A 20,609-nucleotide genomic window follows, 5' to 3' on the forward strand; every position below is an offset into this window, starting at 1 on the left:
AAAATTCCAAAACTTCCAGAAATTTTGTTTACACCTGATCTCATTACTTACCAAACATCTCAACTTGTCACTGGAAGCAAATTACAACATTTTACTAAATTACTAGAACACCAAAACATAGGACATCACATTACTGAAGCTCAGCTGTGACTCCTGAAGGTGAGCACACACGAATCTCACTCTTTGCAGAACATGTCAAGTTTCCCCTCTCTGAATGGCTGGAACATTTTGTAACTAATCAGCTTTGTAGCTGTTTGCAGGCAGTGCAGTAATTTTCCTATTTGACCGATGCCCGACTGAAAATTTACTTTAATGATTTTCCTAACACTGTATCTTCCAAAAAGCAAACGAACTGCAATCAACTGTTGTCAGCGGTAGTGTGGCTGGAAAACCTGGGACTTAAACAGAATGTGAAAAAGTCTCAAGTAATTTCACTATCCCATCAGAAATTAATAATTTCTGAATTTCGTGAACAATTGCCTCCTATTTCTCTGAGTGCCATGCTGATGCCTTATCAAAACACCACTGAAGAACTTGAGTATAAAAAACTTCCTGGCAGATTAAAACTGTGTGCCGGACCGAGACCCGAACTCGGGTCCTGCAGGTTCTCAGGAGAGCTTCTGTAAAGTGCGGAAGGTAGGAGACGAGGTACTGGCAGAAGTAAAGCTGTGAGGACGGGGTGTGAGTCATGCTTGGGTAGCTCAGTTGGTAGAGCACTTGCCTGCGAAAGGCAAAGGTCCCGAGTTCGGGTCTCGGTTCGCCACACAGTTTTAATCTGCCAGGAAGTTTCATATCAGCGCACACTCCGCTGCAGAGTGAAAATCTCATTCTGAGAACTTGGGTATAACTTTTGACAAGAATCTCTGCCGGGCAGAAATACTGTCGCAGAATGTCGGAAGATTTCCATTCGCCTCTGTGTCCTTTCCACAGTAAGCGAAACTAAAATTTCGGAGTCACTCATCCTATCCGACCTCCACTATTTTGACGTAATCCGATACTGCACAGGTAGGGAGAAAGCTAGACAATTAGAATTAACCCCGAAAGCTCGTGTGCACTACTTCCGCAATATCCGTCTGTGATATCCTCGCGTATGACTGTGTTGGTGCTTCATACACCCAGTTAGATTGGTTGTGGCTACACAATTTATGTGAGTACCATATGCTGTGTCTACTTCATCTCCTCAGTGCAAGATTACCTCAGTACCTTGCATCTTATCACAACTGAAACACAAGGCCTCATTTACCTAATACCCTCCACGTGCCCACCTGAAAGTAAAAACATTTGCAAATTCCTCCTCTGTTTCAGCTGTCTGACTCTGGAACAATGTACACTGAACTCTGTGCCCAGTGAAATGCCCTGTTGCTTTTTAGAAGACACCAGTACATTTCATGTGGTCACCCTCACAACTATTCCACCAAAAATTAACACATATGACCAGTTTTCCTTCTGTCAAACACTAAAGTCAATGGTCCCATAGTCTCCCTTGTACACTTAATGTCCTTTTCATTTCCAGTCACTCCTATTGCTTTCCTTTCCCCTATCATCATACTAATGAAACCCGTTTTTACATTTTCATGCAGTCCAGACGTAAAAAAAGGCAAAATTGAGGAAAAAGCAAAATCACGGAAAATGTTAAAACCCCCCAAATATGAGCAAAAACACATGTAATTGACATATATGACTAAAAATTGCAATTCTCTCCAATACTATGTATAAAATCTGTATAAGTGAAGGAAATGAAATTTACAATACAGCATTCATACAGTAATTTGTACTGAGCGAGGTGGCACAGTGGTTAGCACACTCGACTCACGCTCAGGAGGATGACGGTTCAAGCGTGCGTCCGGCCATCTTGATTTAGGTTTTTCGTGATTCCCCTAAATTGTTTCAGGTAAATGGCAGGATGGTTCCTTTGAAAGGACATGGCTGATTTCCTTCCCCACCCTTTCCTGATCCGAGGTTGCATTCCGTCTCTAATGACCTCATTGGTGATGGGACCCTAAACACTAATCTCCTCCTCCAATAATTTATGCTAATGAATTTCTGTCTCTTGAATTACTTATATTTCTGTAGAACATATTGAGTTGTAAAGGTTAGCCAATATTAACTTCATAACTTGTAACTTAGCAGGTTACTTAACATCATAAATGTTAAGCACTGTTTGTCAAAGGACAAAAGTTTATCCATTTGTGGGTTCTATTTTTGTAAAAAAAAGTTACTGTAAAAGCAATGCGATGAGCCGGACTTCGGCGGGAAGGAATTGGTCCGGACACAGAAATTTTCAGCAGCTACAAACTGTCTTTGTCAGTTTTGTAAAATAAGTTAGGAGGTACAGTAATTTTTATTTTATGCACTGTTTATTACTGAAATAAAGTAAAAATATAAAATATCACAGCAGCTCCTCCTCAGTTGACACCGCTTTAACGAAAAATTGTCTGTGTGGGTAAGGGGGTCTGTGTGATCCAATGAAGTGGAGGGCTACACTGACAGTCGTCTAACTACTGGCAGGGCCTCCCAAGTCAGACAGGTCTCCATAGGTGATCCAGACAAAGTGTGTCTCACATCCTGTCTAGTGTCCTGTCCTGTCCTATCATATCATATCCCATCCCATCCTATAATCTCCCTTCCTTTCCTTTTTCTCTCTGTGACTGTGTGGCAGCAAGCACATTCCCCTAATGTGGACAGCGGAAGATCCTCAGAAACCAGGACAATTACGAAGGGATGGATCATGTTCTGTAGTTGCGGTGAAGACGAGCTGTCTAAGGGGTAAGGCCCTGAAATAAAATCTTGGCAGGTGTCCGAGCCATGAGGTGGCAGCCCCACCAGGACACTCGGGGGCTGTGGGCTGATAACCCGCATCCCCAAAAACCACGTATCTCAGAAACTAAAAGGAGAAACAGCGGGATGGATCTTAAGGATATGACCTTTGGCCTGAAAAGGAAAACCCTTATTGGTTTTTGGAATGTAAGGATGTTGAGGGAGGCAGGAAGGCTAAGACAGGTTGAAAAAGAGAAGGAGAACTGCTGACTAGATATATTAGGACTAAGCGAAATAAGGTGGCCAGAATCTGGGGAATTCCAAACACAAAATGGTGGAGTGCATGAGTATGTGGGTCAGACAGGTGAGGATGCAATGTGTAGGAATGGTGTAGGGTTCTTACTATCTAAAAGCAGCAAGCAAAGTTTACTGGAGTGGGAACCGGTCTCGGAATGGATAATAATCTCACTCTTTAAAACAAAAGTGCAATATTTCACTGTAATTCAATGGTATGCACGTACTGAAATAGCTAAGGCAGAATTAAAAGATGCATTTTCTACAGACCTTAACACTGTCTTTAGACAAACAAATTCTGGGGACATAAAAATTTTCATGGGTGACTTGAATGCAAAAGTTGGTTCAGAAAATGAAGGGCTTGAACATATCATGGGTGTGCATGGTATGGGGATCAGAAATGTAATGGCAGACTGTAGATAGATACGTGCGCAGAACGTGACCTAGTCATTGGAGGCACGTTGTTTCCACATCGTAACTGCCATAAGATAATGTGGATTTCTCCAGACCATGTTACTGAAAATCAAATAGACCACATAGCCGTAAGCTGCAAGTTTTGACACTCTCTATTAGATGTCAGAAGTAGAAGAGGAGCAGAGTTGGAAGTGAGCACCACCTAGTTTTGGCGGAATTCAGACTGAAGATACTGGCAAATAGAACTGAGTTCAATCACAGGAGCGAGAAAATAGATGTGGCAAGGTTAAAAGACCAACAGATCAAAGAAACATTTGCCCTTGAGCTACAAAACAGATTCCAGGTCCTCTCTGAAGAAAACTTTATGGAAGAGGGAAGTGAAACAGGTTGGCAAAACATCAAAGACAGTTATTTAGATGTGGGAAAAAATCTTAGGATTTAAGGCCCATGAAAGGAAGGAATGGATCTCCGATGCTACATGGAATAAAATCAGCCACAGGAAAGAACTAAAACGTAAGTTAAATCTTTGTAAGACTAGAGTGTAGAAGAGCGAGGTGCATAAAGAATACACGGAGGTGAAAAAAAAATGAAGATATAGCTAAGTCGAGATAAAAGGAAATGGATAGGTGAGCAAGCAAAGTTAGCAGAAGAGGTAGCAAGACCAAGAAATATGAAAGAGCTCTATAATATAATCAGATGGCTGTCAATGAAGAACTTAGATGTGAAGGACCAGTTAAGAACAAGGATGGGATGATGCTTACAACTCTACAGACATACCTACAGAGATGGGAGGAGCACTTCAAGGAACTGTTAAATTATGGAGACAACCAAGAGGAACAGGTAAGAGATGTTCCAGAAGAAGTTGAAGAAGACCGAGATACAAATTTGCATTGCCCCACAGTGGATGAAATTAGGAATGCTTTAAAAACCCTAAAGAATGCAAAGGCTCCAGGCCTAGGCAATATAGCCCCAGAGCTCTTAAAAGCTGATATTGAAAGTACTGTTAAAATGCTCCATCCCTTGCTGAAGCATATTTGGCATGAATAGAAATCTCCAAAGGAGTGGAAAAATGGTTTGGTGGTAAAGCTCCCAAAAAAGGGAAATTTTTCAGACTTTAACAACTGGTGTGGTATTACATTGCTGTCAGTGCCCACTAAGGTCCTCATCAGAATTATTTTAAACAGAATTAAAGAGTCTCTCAGAAATCGACTGCATAAAGAACAGGCTGTTTTTAGGGCACAACGCACTTGTGTTGATCTTATTAACACTCTTAGGAACACTTTAGAGCAAAGCAAAGAACTCCAAGCAACTGTGTATCTGGCATTCATTGATTTTCAAAAGGCCTGTGATTCCGTGAAACATAAAGTGCTCAGGCAGGTGTCGCAGGAGTGCGGTGTACCACAGAAGATCTTAAACATCATAAAAGATCTGTACGATGGCTACAAATGTTGCATACTCCACAAGGGAAATATGACAGAGTTCACAAAAGTAAAAACTGGAGTCTGGCAGGGTTGCATTTTATCACCAACACTTTTCCTACTTGTTCTAGACTCAGTTACGAGAAGAGTCACAGTAGGCAGGAGACGAGAAATCCGATGGGGGATCGTTGAACATCTGGAGAATTTGGATTTTGCAGATGATATAGTTTTATTAGCTCAAAGGCTGACTTATATGCAAGCTAAATTAAACTTGTGAAAGAAGAAACAGAGACTGTTGGCCTCGAGATAAATATAGGCAAAACAAAGGAAATGAGAGTAAATTCAGGGAACATGGAGGTGCCACTATTAATAGGGGAGCAGCAGTTGGAGACTGTCAACTCATTCCTGTGTCTGGGTAGTATAATGGGGGAAGATGGTGGATCTGGAGATGATGTGAAAAACCACTTTAAAAAGGCAAATGGTGCCTTCGTGCAGTTGTATCCAATATGGAAAAACAGAAATGTCGGGTACAAAACAAAAATTCGTATTTTTAATACAAATGTGAAGGCTGTCCTTCTGTACGCAAGTGAAAGCTGGAAAATGAATAAAAAGATATCATCCCAGTTACAAAGCTTCTCAAATAGATGACTCCGAAGCAACACGATTATCTGGTGGCCAGAAAAAAATATGTAATGAGGAGCTCTGGTGAATAACAAACTAGGTACCTATAGAAGACCAGATTTGAAAGAGAAAGTGGGGGCGGTAGGGGCACACATTGAGAAAACGAGACGGAGCTATCGAGAAAAAAGCATCGGAACGGAATCCTCAGGGAATGAGGAAGAGAGGAAGATACAGGTGCACACGGAAGAGGACAGTGGAAAGGTAAGCAAAAAGAGTTGGCAAGACCTGGCCAGAATTGAGGCAAGAGGCCAATGACAGAGACAGATGGTGAGTATCCTGGATGCCCTATGCCCCCTTAGGGGCCAAGGGAATTAAGTCAAGTCACAGCAGCTAAGTGGTTAAGTTGTAAGCATAAATGTGCCCATCTGCTTAATGACGAACTTTGTCACCACTGCCATTATTGTTTAACATTTTTCTTACGAGCCGCACTTCATACACTCACCGCACTTCATATGATCAGATCTGTCAAAGTATTACTTTTGGCTCAATGAGAGAAAGAGAGACATGAAAAAATGACTTTACTTCTTCGGTTGATGTTACAAACATATTAGAAGTCAGCTCAGGGAATTCCTGCACACTGTGTAAAATGTAAATTTAAAAGAAAGCTGAGTGCTACAGTTTCGCTTCATACCTTCTACCACTGCTGCCAATCTTTGTGATCTACAGTGTATGGTGCAAAGTATATACACAAGTAGCGTATGTAGTACCGTGTCGTGGTGTAACAAGTCACCTGCCAATAACAACTCACTTGCTGGAAATGGCTGTCATTTCCTTGATTCTGACTGAGCATATTCTTTGAGGCTCACTGTTTGAATGTAAAAGGTTGGTGTTCGATGCTGTTGCTGAATATAGTACACATCAGAAATACATCCAAAAAGATGAGAATGAGTTATAAGTGGCACAAGAAGAAATTGTGGCTGCTCCCCTCTGTCACGTAATGGCTCGATCCCGAATACTTTTCGTCGACTGTCCCGGTTTTCCATTCCTGCCGCAACCTGTCAGTTGTTGTATTGTAATTGTAGGATGGAGTTAAACCTTGCAAGTTGTAGTGGCAATGCCGGTCACGGATTATGTCAGCATTTCCTCTCTCACGTCGGCCTAAAATATTCCCTTAACTCTGCCACCACCCGCAGCGTGAACTGTCTGTTTTTTGTACCACTTATAATTTGATCAGTCACATCAAATGGCAATAGGAAGAAAATGAGATGAAGTCAAGTGAGACATCAATTAAGAACATAGAATCGAGGTAAGCCTTACTAGGAATAAATGTAAAATCAGGAAATTTTTAACATTAATCTTACGGATTTTTCACAGAGCCCTCGAATTTATGGCATAGAATCGCGAAAAACATAAAATATTAGTTCCAGTGTACTATGTTTTATCATGTCTCATCTCGATTGCTGTGTGGCAAGGGGCTTCATTAATTCACAGGTTGTGCTGTATGGTTTAGTGACCTGCAATAGTGCACACGTGTGTTCGTGCCCACAATCCCGATTGTCCTCGCACCTTGATACGCCACAGTATGACCCTGTATAGACATGTAAATAAGCATCAACCTGTATTAACATGCAAAGGACTATAGCGTGAGCAAAAAGTAAGGGGAATTTTTTAATTTTGTGGGATTTATACATCCGATTTAAAAAAAATTTTCTAGCTTTTTGATACCCATGTACCTGATATATGTTTGCATTTTCAGCTGTTTTCAAGTGCTCAGCGAATTTTTACATTAAAAAAAGATAGATCAAAGTATCTGCATTAAATTTTGCTTGAAAAATTGAGTAAAGTTCAGCACCGCATTCAAAATGTCGGCTGTGGGCTTTTGGGGAATCTACTTCGAGTAAGACGAGAGTTTATGAGTGGTATAGATGTTTCAAAGAGTGTCGAGAAGACAATGACCATCCTGAAACACCCTAATGCATCAACTGCTGATGACAGTGTGGAAGAATTAAGAAAATGGCTCTGGAAAATTGCTGAATCACCATCAGAGGCATTGCTGATGAGCTCAAAATTGTTGGATTTCAATGAAAGGTGACGACACATAGATATCACTCGGGAATTGGTGAATGAAGTAGACAGTCATTCAGAAGTTTTAAGAAAAAAGGTGACAAAATCTGGGCATACGGTTATGTCAAAACCGAGGCCCAATCATCCCAGTGGACACTGCCTCAAGAGCCAAAAAATATTTGACAAGTTCGAGCACGTGTGAAGGTTCTTCTCATTGTTTCCCTTGGTTACAGTGGAATAGGGCATCATGAGTTCTACATAGGGTCATATGGTCAATAAGGAATACTACCTGGAAGTTATGTCCCACTTGTTTGAGGCAGTCTGAAGAAAACGACCAAAACTGTGGCAGAACCACTTGTGGAAATTCATTCATGGTAACGCTACCACACATGCCTCATTGTTTTTTTCCCCCCAGCCGTTATGTTGCCTCAGCCACTATATTCACTGGACACAGCCCCCCCCTGTGACATCTTTCTATTCCCTGGACCGAAGAGTACCACTAAAGGATGCATTTTGCCAATATCAATGAGATAAAAACATAATCGCTGAAGGAGCTAAACACTGTGACAAAAATTGTGCTTTGAAGATTGGAAAATATACTGGCAGAAGTATATTATAACTGATGGGGATTACTTTGAAGGGGACAGAGTTGATGTTGATCAAGAAATAAAGATTTCTTAAGAAAAACAAAAATTCCCGTTACTTTTTGATCATACATTGTGTAGGTTGATTGTGGAGTAAGCAAAAGTCACATGCCACATGCTACTGGAAATTACGGTAGCAGTTGGAGAATTCTGAAATATATTCTGTGTGTGTGTGTGTGTGTGTGATTTGTACAGTTTATTTGAATGTCTCCTCTGTGACAGGTCCATAACAGGGCAAGCCCGGGATGCGACGATAGAGCTGCTGACGCGGAATGTCGACTACCGGGCACTGGACTGGGCGGAGAGGCTGGTGTCCATCAAGGGCCTTCAGCGGCTGCTCGAGGTGGCGTCCGAGGTGCCCGAGTGTAAGTACGAGTCGGCCATGGACATCACGCCCAACACCCGCACCGTCGTCTCCGTCTGCCTCGCCAAGTGAGTGCACCGCGAGTTCCGTGAGACAGTTGTTTCGACAGAACGTATCTAGAATATCACTCTTTCGTAAATGTAACATACCGTAAACTTACATGCTTGAATAATTATCTCGTATCAGTTTGAATTTATTATTATTTTTAACATTGCTTTAGTCATTTTTTGTAAGAAATTTTAATACTGCACAAATAAATTCTTACTTTTCTAACAGACAGCAGAGTGTGTAAGTGATAAATTGTGTCCTGAGCTGAACTCGGAAAGGAGGAATAAAAACTATTATGTCCTGCTAGGTTCATTGGTATGTCAGTGTTGGCTTTGCCTGATTTTCTTGTTCCCAAATGGGATTTAGCATTATGGAGCATAATATACAGGGTGACAATTATTGAACTATATGATTAAAAATTTGAATTAGTTACAAACTATGGCGTGCACATACTTTATTCAACATGTAAACTTCACTACAGACATTCGGATTTAGGTTATGACGTGTTATATATGCCTGCCGTCATCAGCAATGGTGTTGCGCAGACGAACAGCAACATGCTGTGTGACCTGCTGAAGTGTGAAAATGTGAATGCTGTTGATAACCCCCCCGAATGGCTGTCTTCAGCTCAGCAATGGTTTTATGGTTATTGCTGTAGGCTTTGTCTTTAATATACGACAAGGAGTCGCATCCCCAAAGTGCTCCTCCAGAACATCAAACACTCCCCTGCTTCAATTGGGTCGAATTCCGTCTCGCACGAACTACAGTCAGTCGAAATTGGGGTCACTTTGAATAGTGGCTATGAAATCATTTTCCAAAACCTTCACGAGCCGTTCAGTAGTCATTGTGCCGTCGAGGAATATCACACCAATTATTACGTAACTGGACATTGCACACTGACGTGCACTCTCAGTCCCCCAAATGTGCCAATTTTGCTTATTGACAAACCCGTCCAAATGAAAGTAGGCTTCATCATGTGTGCACATCCCGTCGTGCCCCACGGCCGACGGTGCAGTTTCAACATACTAACGCAAATTATTCAGAAATTATGGCGATTTTATTTCTCATATAGTTCAATAGTTGTCACCCTGTATGTTCCACACAAGAGGCATACTACCTGAAGGGAACACAGTGACTGTGTTGTAAACAGAATTTTTTTAATTGAATGATTCATTCTCAGGCCATAGGAAAGGTACTGTGATCAGTTGGTAGTAAGTCACCATCAGATCTACTTCTACAAATACATCCAAATTCTGCAAACCACTGTGAAGTGTGTGGAAGAGGGTACATCCCATTGTACCAGTTACTAGGACTTTTTTTTTCATTCCATATCAGATATGGAACATGGAAATAATGATTGTTTAAATATCTCTCTGCATGCAGTAATTTTTGTAGTCTCATCCTCACAATCCCATTGTAAGCGATACATAGGGGACTGCATTTTATTCCTAGAGTCCTGATTTAAAGCCGGATTGTGAAACATTGTTAGTAGACTTTCTCATGATAGTTTATGTCTGTTTTCAAGAGACTACCAGTTCAATTTCTTTAGCATCTCTGAGGCACTCTCCTAATGGTCAGACGAACATATGATCACTGTGCTCCCCATCTCTGTGTACTTACAGTATCAGCTGTTAGTCCTGTTTGATATGGGTCCCACACTCTCAAGCAATATTCTAGAGTGGGACACACGAGTGATATGTAAGCAGTCTCTTTTGTAGACTGATTGCACTTCTCCAAATTCTACCAATAAACTGAAGTCTACCCCTGCTTTATCCATGACTGAACCTATGTGATCGTTCCATTTCATATCTTTCATATCGCTACAGAGTGTTACACCTAGTTATTTGTATGAGTTGGCTGATTCCAGCAGTGACTCATTGATCTTATGGTCATAGAATACTATGTTTTTTCATTTTGTGAAATGCACAGTTTTACATTTCTGAACATTTAAAGCAAGTTGCCAGTCTGTGCACCACTTTGAAATCTCGTCAAGATCTGACTGGATATTTATGCGGCTCCTTTCAGACAGTACTTCACGTGTATCTCAACAATATAAGGAAAAGATAGATTTTTACTTATGATAAAGATGACATGTTAAGTTGCAGTTGGGTTCAATTAAAAGACACGTACACATTAGCTTTCGGTTTCGACCAAAGCCTTCGTCAGGTGCCTCGGCTTCCGTTACAGCTGTACTGGTCACCAAATAGTGGTGCCTGTGCTGAGAGACAGCATTCTGGCCAACATGAAATACTTATAATCCGACATTTCAAAAACATTAGGTGAAAAAATTTGATTTTTGCATATCTTACAGTCTGATATCTTCACTCGTTTAAGGACTGAATTTCTTTTCATTATCCATCATACTTACTGCACTGCATCAAATTAAGTATGTTACATACTATAAGATGCACCTTAATTTTTAAGAATCTTTTTAAAAATAATGTTTTTACAATTTTTATTATTAGATTGCAAAGGCAGACTAAAAAAAATTCTTAGTTCATAAAACTGAACTGACCTTTAAAATCCCTGAAAATTGTCATATGAATGTTCTTCTTCTCTCTACTCCTCCTCTTGCTCCTTTTCATCATCATCATCTTTGTCCTCCTCATTTATAAGATGGTCTGCAATGCCATTGAAAGCATTATGCTGCACTTCTTGAGACATTTAACAGTAATGTTTTCTCTCATGCTAGCACGCAACTACTTTTAACTTCTGAGACACATGTTTAATTGTACGTCATTTTAAAGCTCCCTTTGGCACGAATTCGTGTTGTGTTCCATTCATCATCGATTTGTTCCATTCGTCTCTCATATACACTTTGAATGGTTTATTTATCAGAGCATTGAGAGGTTGCAATTATGAAGTCAGTCTCAGAATAACAGCAAGCTCTGTATTTCCCCTGTCTCAGTTTACCTTTCACAGAATTCTTCAAGTGACTACAAAACTGATATAGCTCAAGAAGAGAACATTTCTTCAATACAGCACCTTTCCTTCTCTCCCACACTCTGTTAATCCATAATCTCATATCAGTCTTGTCCACCGATCCCTTGTCTTGTACATGAACAACAACAGCAGGCAGTATTTCAGAAGGTTTTGGCATTGTTTTGTGCTTGGAAATAACCTTTGGATTAAGCTTAGTACAACGAGCACAACGTGAAAGGACAACAGTGTAGTGCACTCTTTCATGTCCACTTGTCTTTATAGTTACAGTTTTAGCACCTTTCGTCACAATAGTTCTGTTATTCGGCACAACAAATGTCTGAGGAGTCCCGTCCGTATTCGCTACTCGACATAGTTCCACATTGGTTTTCGATGTTGGATAACAAAGTGGCGTTTTCTGAGACATTTTGGTTTCGGTTGGCATGCTACGTCCACGATGCTTCATAAACTTGTAGTGCCAACCAACTCTGCGCTTAAAATCTGTTAAGTTCAACTGTAGTGAAAGCTTACAAGTGTGTATTTGAATCATTTTTGTATTAATTCCATTACCATTTTGACAGTGTCTTCAAATCCATTTCAGTATGACATCTTCTATTTTTGGCCATTTTGCATTCAGTCCTCTATTTGCACATTTAGTCTTTTTCATTTTTTTCAGTTCTTCCTTACCGGCCTGCCAATTGCAAATGATTGTTTCCGTCAGTGGAGGGCCGAAATGCTACTCAGCTGCTCTGTTTGCATGTTCTTCTGCATATGCCATTACTTTCAGTTTATAGCCTGCATCATACGAATACCTTTTCTTTTTTCCATTACAAAAGTAGCTACTAACAAATATATTGTTTTGTTACCGATAATGCAAATCACTTTCAGTTCGAGTTCACTGGCACCGTAGATTGCAATGACGCAACACAGTCTAGACAGTGTTTGGGATTTGTGATGGTGGGGTAGGAGGGAGACAGTGTTACCGAGCTTGTGAATCGCCGCAACTCACGTTCGTCGCATTGGTCCACTGTTGCTGCCAGTTGAATCCGATTCGAATATATGGCCATTTTTAAGACTGGTGGGTATTTTAACTCAAACACCAGACATTTTTATATTAATTTTGAGTATAAGACTCACTCGAGTTTTGGAGGCAATTTTTCGAAGAAAAAAGTGCATCTTATAGCCCATAAAATACGGTTGAAATTTTGAAGAGTTCACAGTGGTGAAAACACATTCTGCATTAAGATCTCTCATTTCGTTCTCGAGTGACTGGGTTCCATATTAGAAGCACAGTAGCGTCAGATGCACCCGTTCGTGTCCTCGTGCATTGTGAATTGTGGTCGTAACAATTGTCGTATCTAGAGATATTAAAAAGAGGTTTCTCGCAAATGATAACACGCAATGAGACACGTATGTTGTATGATAATTGTAACATTTCTGTAGTAAGTACTAAGTGCTGTGTGAGGTGGTGTAAAGAGTGATACCATCAGGCAGTGGATAACTCGAAACGAGTGCTTCGGAGTAACAAATCGTGCTGTACCTCGTGAAATTCTGTGGAAGGATGTGGGTTTGGCAAATGTCTGTCCTCGTGTGTATTGCCGACAGTGGAGGATGGAGGAGGTGGTACAGTGGAATGGAAGTATTTTTTGTGGTTAGGATGTGGACACCGTGTTGCACTTTAGAAAACTTTTGATGCGGTAGGATACGAACACCTTTTGCACAATTGTGTACTGTGTACAGTAGAGCAACAGTTTGGAGATGATGACTGTGTGAATCGGCTCAGCAGTGCAGCCCGTCATGAAGCAGCATCTGTGAGACAATGATCTGTGGACAGTAACACTCCTGAAGTGGACCGGTGGACCGGCCTTTCCAGAGACCCGACCAGAGCCAAAAGGAACACATTCGAGACGAATTAGAATTTTGACGTCGCTCCAGACTCTAGTGTCCGACATTATTACCTTTCCTGCTTTTGGCTCTTGAGGAAAAATGGCCTGCACTCCTCCAAAGACATTCAGACACCTCACTGAAAGTGTCCCCAGTAAAGTTCAAGTCCTCATAAAAACAAAAGGTGGACAGCCCACATCCCTCATTAATATCCACTAACAGGTGTCCAGATACTTTACTACATCTACATCTACATCTACGAGGGATTTTCGTTAAGTAATGCGACACACCTTTCTTCTGAAAGCAGGTCCGTTTTATTCCGGATTCCAATAAAGCCTATTATTCCCACTCATTGGGCTACAAAACCCTATTTTCTCTGTGACTTCCTTACTAGGAGGGCCCGTATACCCGCACGGTGCCGCTCTACTGGTCTACTTCCCGTGAAGGGCATCCTTCACTGGCCCAAACAGATGGAAATAGGAAGGTGTGAGATGTGGGCTGGGAGTGGACGAGGAAGAACAGTCCAGTAAAGTTTTGTGAGCACAGACTTGTGTGAGGCCTTGCATTGTCACGGAGAAGGAGAAGTTCATTAGCATTTTTGCGGCGACAACACACCAAAGTAGGTTCTTCAGTTCCACGAGGTTAGTCGAGCGCAGCTGGCCGACGTACGGGAGATCGGACAGGTCTGCACGACCTCGTCGCAGTGACGGCAGATGCCTCGCCCGACGACTCGCCGTGTTTTTGTTCACTGCTAGGTCTCTCTAGACATCTGCGAGCACCAGTGAATATCTACAGTGCTCTAATTTCCACTGAAAGAAACTCGGAGACATTTTGAAGGCTACAAATAGTCCCGCCACCCATCAGAACTTAATCAAACTACCGTATTTACTCGAATCTAAGCCGCATTCGAATCTAAGCCGCACCTGAAAAATGAGACTCTAAATCGAGAAAAAAAAAATTCCCAAATCTAAGCCGCACCAGAAATTTGAGACTCGAAATTCGAGATGAGAGAAAAGTTTTAGGGCGCACCTCCAAATCGAAACAAAGTTGGACCATTATAATATGAGACATAATTTAGGTCGAATGAATGACGATACAACTACAGTAGTTTGGTTCGATTCGTAAGCTTAGCAGTTAAGCTTTACCAGGTAGCCATTGCTATGCGTCAGGCACTCTGTCCGTATTTATATGGGTACCATTCCTTTTTCACGTGCTGCGTCTGGTTTGAATTGATTGCTTATTTTTCTTTGATCTGATAAGTGCCGTTCTCTTTGTTATAGGTGTTTATGTCACTCTAAACTGAAAATGCATTACTGTATTGTGAAGAGAGAGAGAGAGAGAGGGGGGGGGGGGGGGGGGGGAAGAATCGTCTCATTAGCGAAACAATGGCAAGAGACTGCTATTTGTTGTTACAAACACTGTTGCTTTCTTTGATAATGATCAACAAGAACCAAATAATAGACTGCGTATGATAGATGATGTTCTGAACGAGAGTTTAGCGAAAATATTTCTCCATTTGAAAATCTTTGCAGACGCCTCTTTTAGTACATTACATTCTGCACCGAAATTAGAGTCATCTTAGATTTAAAAATCTAGTCAATTGCTGTGCTTCATTTCTGACGATATCACTACTAGGCATAAGAATAATACGAATATAATCATGACATGATATGTGTATTCTTCCGCGTTTGCTGTTGTCTCACTCTAGTTTCGTAGTTTATTAGCAGACAGGATTTAAATGAGATAGCTGCAAACACGAAAGAATACATGACAAAATGTTTATGTTCGTATTATTCTTATGGTGAAGAGAATACTGCATGTGATTCACAATTCATAAAAGTTCCTTTTATCAACCATCTCTTCTCACAGGTAGCAAAAAATTCAGAACGTAGAGTTTCACATATTGACAAACATCCCAAACAGTCTTGCCAGTCAGATTTTCATAGTACACAGAAATGCTGCTACATTCGAAGATGAACAATGCGAAATTTATATTTCATTCATTGGATAATGTATGAAAATGTAGTGTGGTCGGAACTCGGGGCGGAGAACAAAGCTCGTCTTCCACTTTTTTTTTTTTTTTTACTGATGCAGAGGTTTTGGCGCCAGTATTTGTCTTTGTGCCTGCAAAGCGTGCCTGTGTAGCGCTACATATATTCGACCACAGAAGTTAGTTGTGGCGGCACCTACCAACATTTTTCAGAACTTCTGCTTACTCTGCACTTGATTCTAAGCCGCAGGCGGTTTTTTGGATTACAAAAACAAGAAAAAAATGCAGCTTAGATTCGAGGAAATACGGTACAGAGGCTGAAGCAGGAATATTCTACAATGTTCCACAACAAATTCTGAGAGGGTTCCCTGTACTGCTATTATTCGCTCCCATTCCTGTTCCACTCATAAATAGAGCAAGGAAAAAATGGCTGTCTATATGCTTCTGTTAGAGCCCGAATTTCTTGTGTCTTTTGTGGCCCTTATGCAAATGGATGTTGCCGGCAGTAGAATGGTTCTGCATCGGCTTAAATATCAGTTCTCTAAATTTTCTCAATACTTTTCTTTAAGAAGAATGTCACTTTCCCTGCAGGGACTTCCATTCGATTTCCTGAAGCATTTCCGTACCAATTGTGTGTGTTCGAAATTACCTATAACAGATCTAGTAACCTGCCTCTGAATTGCTCGAATGTCTTCCTTTAGTCCGACCTGGTACAGATCCCAAACACTCGAATTGCTCGAATGTCTTCCTTTAGCCTGACCTGGTACAGATCCCAAACACTCGAGCAGTACTCGAGAATAGGTCACACTAGCATCCGAGCTAGGACACCTCTGATCAGACAGTGTACATACGATCAGACATAATACATTGTCAAATCTTAACATGGAGTCAAAACAATCCCTGTAAGATATGACAACATATTTTCTCCAATCATATGTGTACCTGAGTAGCTTTTAATCATTTTGCGATGTGGTGTTCTACATCGTTTCCTCACACCCTCAGATCCTTAGAACATTTTTTATTTTTAAATTATCGTGTGAAAGTCCCTGTGTTTCGAAAGATTCTTTGAGAATGGCCATATAATAGAAACTGTCCAATAGCAAAAAGTAAAATGTAGTATAAAATACAGCCTATGGTGTAACTGATGTATTGAAGATAGGATTAATTTTATAACAAGTAGTTTGACCATGTACTTCACACGTCAGTGTCCCAGACTTTGACACTATAGCTCCTCCTTTAAATCGAAGAAATATGTTATGTCAGTTACTCTACATTTTAGGAATAATTTACACGCTATTTGTGACTTGACTTGCGACGTATTTTTGTTCACTTTGAATACGTGTTCATCGCATACTAATGGAACGTGTTAATACTGATGTACGTGAGATCAGTATTTAACTCAAAAGCTTATCTCAGTTCCGAGACAATATAAGAGTCGATATAAGGATACTTAAGGAAATCTGAGCATCTCCAGCACGGGATGGTGATCCACGGAGTACTAGCTTTCACACCCGATCAGGTGTTGCCTCTCACTCCATTACCACAATTGCTGGCCCGCACTGAAGATTAGCATCATTTGTCAGTACGACTCTCCACTTGCACAATAAAAATAAAACTGAAGCACAATATCTGCATATTTATAGTAGATATATTATTTTATGTACAAAGAACTTTCGTTGCAAGTCTCATTTGTCAATAAGAATATGTAGGTATACAAATACAAGAAGAGAATAGAAGCTTTTGAAATGTGGTGCTATAGAAGAATGCTGAAGATTAGATGGCTAGATCACATAACTAATGAGGAGGTATTGAATAGGATTGGGGAGAAGAGGAGTTTGTGGCACAACTTGACTAGAAGAAGGGATCGGTTGGTAGGACATGTTCTGAGGCATCAAGGGATCACCAATTTAGTACTGGAGGGGAGCGTGGAGGGTAAAAATCGTAGAGGGAGACCAAGAGATGAATACACTAAGCAGATTCAGAAGGATGTAGGGTGCAGTAGGTACTGGGAGATGAAGAAGTTTGCACAGGATAGAGTAGCATGGAGAGCTGCATCAAACCAGCCTCAGGACTGAAGACCACAACAACAACAACAACAACAAAAAATCACTGCTCTGGAATGGTATGTTTCATTACAAGCCTCTGCAAAACAGTGACATCCCTTAAAGAATCGATGAATAGGTATGAAATGGCGCAGTTGTGACTAAAGCAAAGTATCAGTTGGTAGCATGCAGGAGAATTACTGTTAGTGTACAAAAGCCATTGTTTAAAAGGCATTTTTGCAACACCTACCAAAATAGTTCTCTAGTGTATGGGATCTGGAAAAGTGTCATATATGGGGGAGGCTGACTCTACCCAAAGGAGACCAGAGTGAACAGTTGCGTGCTCGTTTGACTGGCAAGCGTACAGAAACATTGAAAAATATTATGTGGCATACGCTCAAAGAATGGCAATGTATATCTGAAAAAGAAAACTGTGTCAGAAAATGTTGAGAACCTGTGAGAATTGCTGAAATTCTTCAGCTTTGTATGAGGTGTAATCAAAAAGTAATGGGAATTTCTGTTTTTCTTTATTTTTTCCCTCAAAGAACCTTTATTTATTCATCAACGTCAGCTTTGTCTCCTTCAAAGTAATTCACCTCAGATATAATACACATGTGCCAGTGCTTTTTCCAGTTTTGGAAGCGCTTCTGACGCTTGCTTTGTGAGCTCATTCCGCAATTTTTATTTGTCAGTGGTCGCAAAATAATGTCTTTTTATGGTTCTCTCTAGCTTCAGGAATAAAACCATGTTCAGTGAATATAATGGCTGAGGCAACATAAAACAGTTGTGGTTTTCATGAAAAAATCATGAACAAGCACTGAGGTGTGAGTGGGAGCATTATCATGATGCAATTTCCACAAGTGGTTTATCACTATTCTGATCCTTTCTGCCCCCCCCCCCCCCCCCCCCAATAGATTGCTTCTCACAAACAGTGCATAACTTCCAGGTAGTACTCCTTATCGCCAGTGCAACTGTAAGGCAGGGACTCATGATGTGCTACGCCATTGTAATCGAAGAAAACAGTGAGGAGAACCTGCACATGTGACCAAACTTTTCGAATTTTTTTGTCTTGGCTCTTCAGGCACTTTCTATTGCAACAACTGGGCTTCAGTTTCAAAGATGTAGGTGTTTCATTGCCTGTTATAACTTTTTGTTTAAAATTTCTGGATCATTGTCGGCTTCATTCAGCAATTCGTGAGCGATGCCTACACAATGTCATTTTGGGCAAAATTAACAATTTTGGAACAAACCTTGCTGTTCCTCATTTCGTGCTCAAAACAAAAAAAACTGCTTGGCATGAAACGAAGGATAAGGTGACATCCCAAGCAACCTCTCTGATGGTGATTTGGATATTTTTGCAGAACCATTTTCTTCTCTTACAACATATTGTCGTCAATAATTGATGTGCTAGGGCGTCCAGGGGGGCTGTCGTCTTCAGCATCTTCTTGACGCTCTTTGAAACATTTATATCACTTGTAAACTCTTGTCTTGCCCATAGGAGATTCACCAAAAGCCACAGGCAACATTTTCTATATGGTGTTGCACGTTATTCCATTTCACACGCAAAATTTAGTGCACATTATTTGATCTATCTTTTTCGAAAGTAAAACTTTGCTGAGCACTCAAAAACACAAATAACTTAAATATTCAATACAAGTTAATCTAAATATTCAAATCAGCTGAAAATGGAGACATACGTCAGGAACATGTGCACCAACAAGATGTTTTTTTTTTTTTTTTAAACTGAATGTATAAAGCCTGCAAAGTTAAAAAAAGCCCCATTACTTTTTGATCACACTTCATATTTATTGATACTTTAAGAACCATCATTATAAACATGAAGCAATGTGGTGGATAAGGCATTCGACTGGCAGGGTGTAAATCCCTGTTGACAATCTCAATTCAGATTTTCTCTCAATTCCCTAAACTGATTAACAGAAGTACTGTGATGGCTGTTCTTATTTTCTGAGCTGTTCTTATTTTCTGAGTTTGAGTGTCATTTCTTAATGACTTCTTCATCAGTGGTATGTAAAATCTGATCTCTCTTCCTTCCTGCTTGGAGATAAAATTGCCATAACAACAGCTTGTGCAGAGGCATACACACAGCCATTCTTTCTTCACTCCATTTGTGGCCGAAATGAGAAACATCAATATTTGGTAGCGAAAGATGACATACAGACACCACTGTAAGAGAAACTGAGTTTTCAACAAACCACAGTTCACAATACATGCTTACACATTTTGAATCTGTTTTGAGGCATCACACTAGTAATTTTAAGAGAAAAAGAAAACAATATATAGGAACTACATTCTTTTTCTGAAGGCGTGCATGGTGGAAATTTTTCCCTACCTAGGGGAGTAATGCAGCTCCTGCCATTACAGTCGTATCACATGTTTGTTGTTCAGATTTCTGTACATATTTTCTAGCTATCTTGATGCCCTAATGTCTGAAAAAGTACCAAGTAACTACAGCAGACCATATTCCATGAGTTTTTTTTTTTTTAGTTAAGTAAATTAATTAATTCAAAATGTAGTTTTGCCTGTAAAAGGGTTTACAAGTCAATCAGATCCTTAGTACTATGTGTGCTATGCGGAAATAACTATTTCTTATTGGTGTAAACACGTCTGCCACTTTTCCCAATGAGAAGTGAGCCTATTTTCTCAATTGGATGCCATGTTGGCATTAGTGGTTCACAGCTGAAACTACCAAAATAAAATAAAGAACAAGGAACTACTTAGGCCAAAATACATTGTTTAAACATCAATATTGTAAAAAAAATATTACCCTACATATAAAGTGAGACAACGAGAATAATGTAAATGGCTTACCTTACCTCAGACAATTGAAAAATCAGAAAAGTTTTTACTGAATAACAATGGAAAGAGCTTCCTCTGTCATATTCACAGACAACAATGGTGATTATATTAGAACTAGTGTACCACTTTTTGGCAGGCAGAAGCACCATTCAGTGGAAAAAAAAAAAAAATTGCTGCCCTGGACCCTTTATGACATGTCCCTATACAGTACTCTCTGCCACACACTTTATAGTTGTTCCCCAGTCTAGATGAAGATTTGCTTATGACTCATTTAAAACACCATAATAGTTTACATGTTGAATTTCAATTTATAAAATTTGACAAACTGTGCAA

At 40.3% G+C, this 20,609-nt stretch overlaps 1 protein-coding gene across 1 annotated transcript in view; it reads left to right on the forward strand.

Annotated features, from left to right (window-relative positions):
• The window catches only part of LOC124719051 (protein unc-45 homolog B), a 96,587-nt gene that overhangs the window by 21,110 nt on the left and 54,868 nt on the right, over positions 1-20,609 (forward strand). The window contains exon 7 of the mRNA XM_047244722.1: positions 8,435-8,644. Coding sequence (XP_047100678.1) covers positions 8,435-8,644 — 210 coding nt within the window. The remainder of the gene's footprint in view (positions 1-8,434; positions 8,645-20,609) is intronic.

Source organism: Schistocerca piceifrons, chromosome 10 (assembly GCF_021461385.2).
Source record: "Schistocerca piceifrons isolate TAMUIC-IGC-003096 chromosome 10, iqSchPice1.1, whole genome shotgun sequence".
NCBI lineage: Eukaryota > Metazoa > Arthropoda > Insecta > Orthoptera > Acrididae > Schistocerca > Schistocerca piceifrons.